Source organism: Ascidia mentula, chromosome 5, assembly GCF_947561715.1.
Source record: "Ascidia mentula chromosome 5, kaAscMent1.1, whole genome shotgun sequence".
NCBI lineage: Eukaryota > Metazoa > Chordata > Ascidiacea > Phlebobranchia > Ascidiidae > Ascidia > Ascidia mentula.
The window spans coordinates 8,629,883-8,639,100 of NC_138570.1; the positions used below are offsets into that span (position 1 = coordinate 8,629,883).

The 9,218-nt window shown below is 38.6% G+C and overlaps 3 protein-coding genes across 3 annotated transcripts; 1 reads left to right on the plus strand and 2 right to left on the minus strand.

Moving 5' to 3' along the window:
• Nucleotides 1-384: 384 nt before the first annotated feature.
• On the plus strand, nucleotides 385-3,424 carry LOC145901802 (uncharacterized). Its single transcript, XM_082989598.1, has 9 exons — nucleotides 385-1,108; nucleotides 1,284-1,357; nucleotides 1,453-1,584; nucleotides 1,680-1,767; nucleotides 1,851-2,189; nucleotides 2,264-2,408; nucleotides 2,594-2,713; nucleotides 2,832-2,987; nucleotides 3,049-3,424. The coding sequence occupies exons 1-9, from the start codon at nucleotides 385-387 to the stop codon at nucleotides 3,362-3,364; spliced, it is 2,094 nt and encodes a 697-aa protein (XP_082845724.1). The 3' UTR covers nucleotides 3,365-3,424.
• A 136-nt stretch (nucleotides 3,425-3,560) lies between these two features.
• Nucleotides 3,561-5,850, minus strand: LOC145901803 (ATP synthase F(1) complex subunit gamma, mitochondrial-like). Its single transcript, XM_082989599.1, has 8 exons — nucleotides 5,678-5,850; nucleotides 5,584-5,621; nucleotides 5,364-5,495; nucleotides 4,883-5,078; nucleotides 4,652-4,795; nucleotides 4,522-4,586; nucleotides 4,295-4,450; nucleotides 3,561-3,808 (listed from the first exon to the last, which is right to left on the minus strand). Exons 1-8 carry the CDS (start codon nucleotides 5,719-5,721, stop codon nucleotides 3,708-3,710), a joined length of 876 nt encoding a protein of 291 aa, XP_082845725.1. The 5' UTR covers nucleotides 5,722-5,850; the 3' UTR covers nucleotides 3,561-3,707.
• Nucleotides 5,851-7,557: 1,707 nt separating this feature from the next.
• Nucleotides 7,558-8,692, minus strand: LOC145902745 (metallo-beta-lactamase domain-containing protein 1-like). The gene has a single exon (XM_082990845.1). It carries the CDS (start codon nucleotides 8,667-8,669, stop codon nucleotides 7,872-7,874), a length of 798 nt encoding a protein of 265 aa, XP_082846971.1. The 5' UTR covers nucleotides 8,670-8,692; the 3' UTR covers nucleotides 7,558-7,871.
• Nucleotides 8,693-9,218: the final 526 nt, after the last annotated feature.

Below are 9,218 nucleotides of genomic sequence, written 5' to 3' on the forward strand. Positions count from 1 at the left end.
AACCAGTAGTCACAGCTTGCGCAAGTGCAAGTATTTTGGTGCCGTGAAGGTCAATAAAAGGGAAATGTTGAAAAGCGATACAGGCGCGTTTGGTGTTGTTCCACAGCTGAAGTTTAGCCATTACTAGAAGAGATGATGTAACATTTAGATTAAGAACACTCCGTCTCGTGGGATTCGCGTGATCATTAGTCGCGCTATTTCGCTGAAGGGCGACGCAGGCTGAAGTAGATATTCAAACGTTGTATTACTGCTATCAGAAATATTCACAATTTCAAACATTGAGCAGAAAAAAAGGCAAGCTTGCCATAATATTTAATTTCGTGTACGAAATAGGTACAATAGTTCAAAATCTAACGTGTGTAATTCTTTGTAAAAAAGGTAACAATGCAGGGCAGTTTTAGGCAAAGTCTCAAGGCGCTGTTGATGCTACAGGCGGTGTATGTGATTTTATCTGCCTCAAATCACATCGCATTGGCTCAGGATACAAACGACGAAACCGACTCATCTAAGCAGCGTGAAACGTGTGCACTAAACATCGATAAAACGTGCGACCCCGCCGGCGAATGCAGATATAGATTAAATATTCCACCAGTGAACATTGGCTCATTGCTCGCCGGGGAAAACAGTCCTCAATCCGCATTGCAAGAAAAAATATGGCAGGTTTTAACAGAAGGCTACTCAAACCAACAAGCCTGGCAGTCCCAAAACCAGGGTGCGATCAGGCATTTAAACGACAAGATCGACGTGATTGAAAACATGCTCTCCAAAAGGCTCGACATCTTTACGGATAATTTGACATCTTCCGATTCAGAAGGTCACGCAACACCAACCACTGCAGTACCAACGGCGGCTCAAATCACGCAAGCGAACGAATTCGAACAAATATTTCGGGCAACGGAGCAAAATCCGAGTCGTGCGGAGTTCGAGAGCCGGTGGGATAGAATTTCTATGGAAGTTGAGCGATCAAAAACTAACATAAACACCAGGGTGTCCAACCTTGAAAATACGATGTCGGGATTGCTGGATCGTTTAGAACAAAGAATTTCAAGCAAGATTGAGGAAGTCCTTACAGGTTGCCAACAATGCTCATCTACACCCATCAGTGCAGGTAAAAAAAATTTTTTTGCTGGCAAAACAGTACTTGACAAATATTAATTTTTCTGTCATTAGCAAAGCGCCACAAAACTGTTTAAAAATAGACAAAATTGTTGCATAGTTCTTGCCTCCCTTAGCGAATAAATTCACCGATATGCGTTTTTATTCATGAGCATTTTTAAATAAAGTGCCTCAAGGTGACCAAGAAGAGGAACAAGAAACTGAGCCCACGGCTGAAGCCGAAGATCGGTCGCCTCGACAGGTTGATAAAATACCTTATTTGGTCAAAAATACTTTATTTGGTCAAAATCTTTTGTCATAAATAGTTAAAACCTCGCCCACATATCTCACCCACAGACAGAGAGCAGTGAGGAACCACGTATGATGCTCTGTCGAACTTGTTGCGAGGAAGTGTCGTTTGGCGAGTATCTTCAATCCACCCAGCAATCATTAGGAGAGTACGAGAGAAATGATGGTGTTTCGGCTGATGTGAGCATATATATATATATTTAGGCTATACAGTACACATCCTTGACACCCCGTCAAAACAAAATGCTTGGATAAAGAATTTTGCCTTGTTTCAGAGTGAACATCGGTCCAGTGTTGATCAGGCGGTTGGCGTGGAAAGAGTTTTCAGCATTGAGAGGTTTCTGGGGGAATCGGGAGAAAGAGGTGAAAAAAATTTGTTCTCATAACAGGGTTGGGACGTTTTATAATTAATCGAAATAGAAATTAAAATTTATTTTGTCGTTTAGTGGAACGGATTAACACACAGATCGAAGAACCACCTCTGAATCAAACAGCTGAAATATACATCCGTACGGAGATACGAAAAAAGTACTCTCAAAGCAATTTGTCAACGGAATCGTGGTCAGCAACCATTCCTCCACCAACTGGGATATATCCATCTACAGTGGCACACGAAATTACAATACCCTCACTTGAAAATCCTGCATCGACGCAAATATCGTATGTAGAAGGTTCGGGAGGAAGCGAAGAAAGCGAAGAAAGCAGCGAGCGTTTAACGAACTCGACAAGGAACATAAATATGTTCATTCGGCGAGGTTCAACCATAATCAACATTTCCTACACAGGTAAGCGTAAAGAATTATCTTTGCAAATAATGTTATGTGTTGAAAGTTAGGCAACGAAACTATGTAACGTGCAGATCTGCCACGAGACTGTGCCGACCTTTATTTGAGGGGTGTGAGGGTGAGTGGGGTGTACAAGATTCGACCCGGGAAATTCGGCGTGTGGGAAGTGTTCTGCGACATGAGGTCGGGTGGTGGAGGATGGACAACAATCCAACGGAGGTAAGAGAATGTTTAAACGTACTTGGTGGGCGTTTGGCAGCATTAGTCAAGCGGCCGACCCATATACCAAGAATAAAACCTGATCGGGATTTATGGGCAGGGTATCCAGGGTTCAAATCCCGGGGTGGTCAAAAAAATGTTAAAAGTACTTGATTGATTTAACTATTCTAAACGTTGTGTCACAGGATGACTGGAGCAGTAAACTTCACACGAAACTGGGTGGAATACAGAAACGGTTTCGGTAACAGCAGTGGAGATTACTGGCTCGGTTTGGATCGTATGAACTTTATCACCACTGGTAACAGGTAAACAATGTTTAAATTTACGTTGTTTGTAGGATAGGAAGAAATGTTTCAAATGCTTTACATATGGGTTACTGTTAGAATTGTTTTTGGTTACGGCCATAAATAAATTACGTTCCAGAGCAAGGCGAGTTATGCTTCGAATAGACCTGACAGATTGGTATGGAACTACTCGCCACGCGGTCTACCGAGTTTTTCGGGTGAAAGGAGCAGTACGGAATTTTGAACTGGTGGCTTTAAAATACTCTGGTACTGCTGGGGACGCACTCAACTTCGGGTATATTATCAGCTGTAAATATATTTTGGACCTCTCATTAACACCGCACGTACGATTTCAGTGAAAGCTACAACCACAACTTGCAGCCTTTTACGACATACGACCGTGATAACGATGGATATTCACGTGGCAACTGTGGTCAGTACTACCGCTCCGGTTGGTGGTTCAACGCATGCTTTGCTGCAAACTTGAACGGCGAATACCACAGAGGCCAATATCGCGGCGTTCAGAAGGGCATCTACTGGGGTACCTGGGACAAGCTCACGGATCCTGTAACCAATACGCGCTACTCCTTCAAATATGTCGACATGAAAGTGAGGCCGATACGTTTTAATGTAATGCGCAGGTCGTCACACGCCAGAAGGCGCTATACTTGAAGCTTTTAAAGGAAGCTGTAGTTTTTTGGCCTTATTAGTAGGGTTAACAACTTTGTGAATAAAACGCGTCAACTGTCGCAGTTTAGATTGTTGGCGCGGTCGTGACGTGTTTCCCATAAATGATTTGCCGCGGGACAAGTTTTGCTTTGAATATTGCTAGTTTTGTTGCATCTGTTGTGTTAAAATACGAATTGAGTTTAGTTATACTCGAACGTGCATTTTATTTCCGAACAAAACGCAAAGAATACAAGCCAATGGCACTTGTCCGAAATTTTATACTATTGATTAAAAAGAGGAACTGAGAGGACAGAAGTTTCAGAACTTAAATTCGTGTTAGAACTTTTTAGAGAGCCGTCATTCCCGAAATGATCTCAATCAATTCAGTAGTGATGACAGCCTGTCTTGTGCGATTGTACAGCAATGACATCCTTTCAATCATTTCACCTGCAATAAAAAACAAAATATTTGTCAAAATAATAGCATCAGACTTGCACAGACACCAAATCTGGCCCCCTGGGATGGATATAAACTGAAGTTCAATGCAATTTTATTTTTGCATTTCAGTCAGGTACTTATTGTGATTAGATTAGTTCATAACTGTGGCAAACATTCCGTTCACTGTACTTGTATTGTCCATTGGCCCACCTGTCAATTTTTTCATTATTCCTAGCCAGCAAGCCAAAAAGGTTACCCACCCCCAAATTACCACAAATCCAGGTGTTTTTTCAAACAGTTTTTCGAATGCTTGGTTTGAAAATATTTTTGTAATGAAACAATAGCCTAGATACCACATGTCCTATTACATTGCATTAGAAATGATAATTTACACAATTTATTTGTATGAGTAAGTTTAAACATTTAGCAAACATTTAATTTTCTATTTATTTCATACAAATTTCAACACAGCGACAAAAAATAGTAGTAACTTGCCTGCATTCTTGGTTGCACCATCCATGGAAACCATCCTTGCACCCTGCTCACTAGTGTAGTTCTCCTTCAGTGTGTAGAACACTGCATTTGCCAATTGGAATTCTTGGTAACTTTGGACCACATCAGCATCAATGGAGTCGTACACAGCAATGGCAGCTGTTGTTGTCAAGGAAATGGTAATGTCAGAAATACATTAACACCAACATTTTGCACACAGATATACTCACGTGATTTGCCAAATCCTTCAATAGAGAAGAAAGGTTGCTCCTTGATAATTTGAGACATGGCGGATCTACAAAAAATGGTTGAATGATGTATATACCAAAATAACCATTCAGTGAATATAACTCAACATACTTGAAGTAGTTAAAAAATAACTTTCCTCTGTTAAACTCGAACTCAGATTGCAGTATCTGATTTGCAATAAAAGCACAATCCACAAATGTTGGTGGGTTCCTGCCAACCTCTTTGAATTCCATGAGCAAATCTTTGGAGTGGGCCCTAAAAAGAGTTGTGACAATCGTTTTGACCATACATTTATACATGTTACAAAACATAGCTAACTGTAACAAAGAAACTAAAACCTACGTTTGGAAAAAAACTTTTGCCTTGTCACCAACAGATATAATCTTGGTGTCTTCTCTGTTTTCTTTGTCAAATTCAGCTTTGAGGGCCCGACACAGATTGGAGTGCAATGCACCACACAATCCACGATCAGATGCAATAGCAACATAAACTTTTTTCTCATTTTCCTCTGCTGGTACTGTTGTTTTGTCATACAAACCTGTTTCAAAAAAAAGAAAAAACTAATGTTTTCTTGAAAATCGAATCTATGTATTAGTCACACTCAAATCTATATATTGGTCAGACAAATATATATACATCCTTCATAGTTAATATTTAACAAGTCCCTCCTGGGAGAAGCCAGGTTTAGGAGCACATATTTAACTGTTTCTGTCAGTAATTTTAAATCTGCTTCTAACAAACAGAAGGTGTTTGATAAAAATATGCTTTTCACAGACATTTTACAGTTGACTAGAAGCTAGAAAAGGTAAATTTCAAAACATACTCATAGCTCCGACACCATATGATCTTGCTGAACCGATAAGTTTCTGTGCTTGCGCAAATTTTGCTGCTGAAATCATCTTCATAGTCTTGGTGATCTTTTGGATGTTTGTAATTGCCTTTAATCTGATGCCCACTGCAAAATTGGATGTTTTGTATTGCTTCAAAAACATTATTTTGACAAACGTTTTACAGTTTAAGGTCTGAAACAGATAAACACTTACGCTCCTTCAGCTTTCCGGATGAATGTCGAATTTGAGCACTGTCCAAACAAAAAAATATTAATTTTAACATTAAAATGATGAAATTTTGACTTACCATTGTGGTGCAAAGACGGCAATTTTGGTTGTTACTGTAAACATCTTGAACTTTGTTTAAAGAAATGCCGGGAGAAGAAAACGAATTTTAACTGGCTGAGTTATGCGGCAACTTTGCCCTAGAACGCAGCCAGATTCCAATCGGAAAGTGAACTTTTTTTTAAATTACAACAGAAAACTGCAAATAAATTCAATACCATGAAACTACACCTTACTCATAAGCTGTCTTCATACTAATTAACAAAAACAGCATGCACTTTACATAAAACGGACCGGCATACGTTGACCTCCGGCACTATTCGGAATCACCACATTGGATGAGAGAAGTGCAAAAGCGAATGAGAAACCGATTGAATAAAATAAATATAACTTGAAATATGTTTTTGTGGTTTTCAGTTGAATTGACTTAAGCAGACGTTTAGCCAATACAATTGTAGCAATTCTGATCAAAAATATCAACTTCAAGTAACGTTATATTGATGTGCAGGCAGAAGTTACCCAATTTAAAACTTTAGACTTTATATCCACTCTAATCTTTTTTTTTTTTTTTTTTTTTTTTTTTTTTTTTTTTTTACCACACTCTAATCTTGCTTCGACAAAAAAGGTTACAAAATTCAGCTTCTGAGGACACCAACCACTGCATAAAACGCCTGTGATAAAACAGCCACAACTTAACAGTGTTTTTTTTAATTATTAAAATTTGATTATGGCAAAACACTTTTTGGGTGAGCATTGTTAATGCTTGTAAGCGCACGAGAGATAAACTTGGAAACGCCTACCCGCGGTTTCTTTCCCGCGTTGTATTATTCGTTTACAAAAACAAACTAGTCCTGTTTTTTTCTGACCACAAGGCAAACTTTACCAGCAACATGTGGATAAATGTGCTCATTATTTCGTCTGCAGCGTAATCAAATTAACAAGGAAATTGCGGACAAAATAAGTAAAGCAATGTTTCTGTATTTCACCCCAAATCATGAAATAGTGAACAAACGAAGCGACGTAACACATTGCCTTTCAGCTTCGGAACAAGCTTGTTGCCATTTGGCCGTTTTCACAGTCAGATTGTAAAATCTTGGCCGCTTGGAAGTTGGTTCGGCCGCGAAATGATCATTTTGCCCAATTTTGACTGTTTCTGCTTTTGATGTACCTCTGGGTTCTCAAACCTTTTAGGCTAAAGGCACATGTGGATCCTCTTAATTCGTTTGTGGCACACTAACTAAACAGGTGGGCCGGGTTAAGGTGAACTAGTTGCTTTGATTCGGGGCAGGTTTTGGTTCCGAACGTTGTTTGTTCTTAATTAGTGAAACCGACAATTGGAGTGCCGCGGCACATTGCAAAAAAATGTGCAAAACCTGATATACCTAATGCACTATATTTTAAATTGCATATGACACGGTCATGGTAACTTTGCGTAAAACTAAAGGTACATCTACAGCAAACATATATATAAAGTTTTTCGGTTCTACGTCAACTAAAAAATGTAGAAAACTGCACCAAAAGTAGCGACGACTAAAAATCATAAACCTTTTTCGCTGTGGTGAATTTGACATCACACAAGGCGCTCGCGTGGAAAAAATTGCATTGCTTACATGGGAGAAGGCGCCTTATATTGCAGATATCGAATAGTGTGGCACTTGTTCACCTGTTTAATGAAAAACTATACTAAACCAGTTTTACACTGTTTTCCATTCCTACGCATAAGGCTTGCTGCCAGCACTCGCACGACCACAGCGCCTTCTATGACGTCACGCAACAATAATCTCGCTTTCGCAGCGGTAAAAATGCGACTTTGATCAGCTGTATCTGTCAAGCTACTTTTTTCGACAAAAAATTATTAAAGTTATGAATATCTCTTAGTTTTATTATTAACATGTTTTAAAATTTACACTGTTTTTTTAGATTTTGTGAAACTCTTTTGAGAAGAGTGGAACTTATTAGCAATGCAATACCTCTTAGTATAGGACAGGGAACAAACCACAAACAGAACTGAAACAATAAAGTGTAAGCAAAATTGTATGTACAAAGAAATCTAGTTTGCAAAAAGACATAAGGGCAAACACTATATTTATACCAAGCTAAAAAGCAACAGATGTGTACAGTAAAATTTTAAAATAATTGCAAACTTAGACAGTAATACAACATGGCCAAAAATACATAAACTTGAACTAAGCGTTGTTGGTGTTGAAAACCAAACATCAAACAACTTTAAACATTTTTCCATGACCTGGTACAATATAATCAGCTATTTCCAACACTTTCTGCCTATTGTGTTCTTGTAGTTCAATATTTTCACTGAGAGATTTCCAATCATCAGGGTTTTGCATGTCCCTTTCGTTTTCAAATAGGTCGCCTGCCACAACCACAGTACCCAGTTCAGTGTTTTTCACAACAACTGAAACATCGCTATGCATGTGTCCAGGTGTAGGAATTATTTTTACATCATCACAAATGCGGTATTCAGCTGAATCTTTTCTGAAATCAAAATTTTCAAAGACATTGCCTTGGAAAACATCGAAACCAACCACAAACTTTGCATCTGGAAATAGGTTTAAGTTTCCAATATGATCTGAATGTCCATGTGTCCCTACCACAACTTTTATGTCACTCAATTCAAGCCCCACATTCTTAATTAAAGAAGTCAAGTTTTTTGAATTCCAAGGCCCACTTGTGTCAACCAAAACTGGGCCAGCGGAACATGCAACAAGGGACACACTGCAATCAGCAATGAATGATTGTTCACCATTGGGTCTGGAGTAACCTTCCTGTAGGACTTTAACAGAACATTTGCACATTGCAGACACACTTTTGAGGTCAAAGTCAGTGGTAAAACTAATGAAACTATATAAAGAAGAGCAAAATGTAGTCTCAACATTTGAAGTATAAACAAAATTAGCATTGAACACAATTGGTATGGTTGTTATATTGAATGTACATAGCACATATATCCTTTTTTCTACTTTTGCAAACAAGAGAAACAATTGTAGCATTTTCATGTAATTATATACCACATTTTGTTTCAGAAATCCAGTAAAAGCTGTGGTAATACTTTCTCAAAATGTTCAATTTCACACATTGCAGCATCTTCGTTTAGTGTTTGTTGTGCAGCCCTTGTTGCCCCCTCGGCAATAAACAGTCGTAACAACTCAGCACACATTACAGCTGACACATCTTTGCTGGAAAATTTTGTCGCCGGGTCTTTAAAGTTGTTTTGAAAAAGTTTGACAATAAACTCTGGTTTGAATGTTGCTTGTTTCTCCGACGTTGACGCCATTATCTCATCTGTTTTCTTTTTAACTTTTGTCACCACAGAATAGATACGCATTTCCCGCGAGTACTGACAAATGTTACGTCACAGTCACATCATAGACAACTTAAGCAGTCTATGATCACATCCACTTCACGAAACGATTTGTACTTTTTTCACCTTGCTTTGAGTTTTCTTGGGATTTATCTGAACAAGTATCTAGAAACAGATAACACCTATCCGAAAATTTTATCTTTCCACATTGTTTTTCTCCAGAACCTTGGAAAACATATTTTAA

Bases quoted from the DNA above. Each gene is read 5' to 3' on its own strand.
- LOC145901803 (XM_082989599.1), bottom strand. From the start codon at position 5,721: ATGTTTACAGTAACAACCAAAATTGCCGTCTTTGCACCACAATG. The intron at 4,796-4,882 runs GTAGGTTTTAGT...AACTCTTTTTAG, and splicing joins GCAAAAGTTTTTTTCCAAAC to GGCCCACTCCAAAGATTTGC. The intron at 4,451-4,521 runs GTGAGTATATCT...TGACAACAACAG, and splicing joins TGAAGGATTTGGCAAATCAC to CTGCCATTGCTGTGTACGAC.
- LOC145901802 (XM_082989598.1), top strand. From the start codon at position 385: ATGCAGGGCAGTTTTAGGCAAAGTCTCAAGGCGCTGTTGATGCTACAG. The intron at 1,358-1,452 runs GTTGATAAAATA...TCTCACCCACAG, and splicing joins AAGATCGGTCGCCTCGACAG to ACAGAGAGCAGTGAGGAACC. The intron at 2,190-2,263 runs GTAAGCGTAAAG...TGTAACGTGCAG, and splicing joins AATCAACATTTCCTACACAG to ATCTGCCACGAGACTGTGCC.
- LOC145902745 (XM_082990845.1), bottom strand. From the start codon at position 8,669: ATGAAAATGCTACAATTGTTTCTCTTGTTTGCAAAAGTAGAAAAAAGG.